General features: G+C 45.6%; 1 protein-coding gene across 1 annotated transcript in view; it reads right to left on the reverse strand.

Moving 5' to 3' along the window:
• LOC119585419 (Ig-like and fibronectin type-III domain-containing protein 1) overlaps positions 1–827 on the reverse strand; it is a gene marked incomplete in the record, with an annotated part of 121,576 nt that overhangs the window by 934 nt on the left and 119,815 nt on the right. Inside the window, 1 exon segment of the mRNA XM_037934081.1 lies at positions 1–672. Within this exon segment, the coding sequence (XP_037790009.1) occupies positions 460–672 (213 nt within the window).

The raw sequence follows: 827 nt of genomic DNA on the forward strand, positions 1-827 counted from the left end.
TTCGGACAGCCATCGAAATGATCACTCGATTCGTTTTGATATGTTTTCGTGCGCTCGGTCCAGTGAACAGGTCATCCCGTTAAAGTTTAAAGTAAAAGTTCTGACAGCTTTTCTTGAGGAGGTGAAAATGTCCAGGGCACTGCATCTCGCACGCCCTTAACTGTCACTCGATTCTTAGATAACATTTTGATTCTACACCTTACATTAGGAAAAAACGGAAAGCTATTTATCAGAAAGATATATGTATACATGAACAACTATATGTTGGTCCTGTTTCACTAACAAATTATATATATACTTTTCTATTTTTCTTGTTTTGTGTCGGAGCCGTCTTAGACTTTCCTTAATCGTCGAAAATATATATATTCTTTTATCAGTTTCAATGTCGAGATAAAAAAGCAAAAACGAGACATATTACAACCTTAAGAGGCGCGACGCCGCCCTTCGACCTAAATGTTACTAGCTATTAAACCTCCTGTAGCCTCCGTTACTCGGCAGGTCGTCCTCGAAGCCGGGGGTCGATGACGTAACGTTATGGGTGTTCCAAACGCCGCCCGAGACGTCAGTGGGGGAGATGCCGCCGTTCATGCCGCCGTTCACGCCGCCGTTCACGCCGCCGTTCATCCCGGAGGTGATGTTGCCGTTCAGGCTGCCGTTGGGGGTCTCGGCGATCTGCGCGGGGAGAGAGGGGGCTGTTAGGGGAACCTGGCGTCGCTGACGAATATGGATCTCTATATTCAAGGAAAGCTTGTAGGTCAAACTAACATGCACATTCCCATCCACAAATATATACGCATTTAGTCACAGGATCATATACAGGATCAAGT

Source organism: Penaeus monodon, chromosome 19, assembly GCF_015228065.2.
Source record: "Penaeus monodon isolate SGIC_2016 chromosome 19, NSTDA_Pmon_1, whole genome shotgun sequence".
Taxonomy (NCBI): domain Eukaryota; kingdom Metazoa; phylum Arthropoda; class Malacostraca; order Decapoda; family Penaeidae; genus Penaeus; species Penaeus monodon.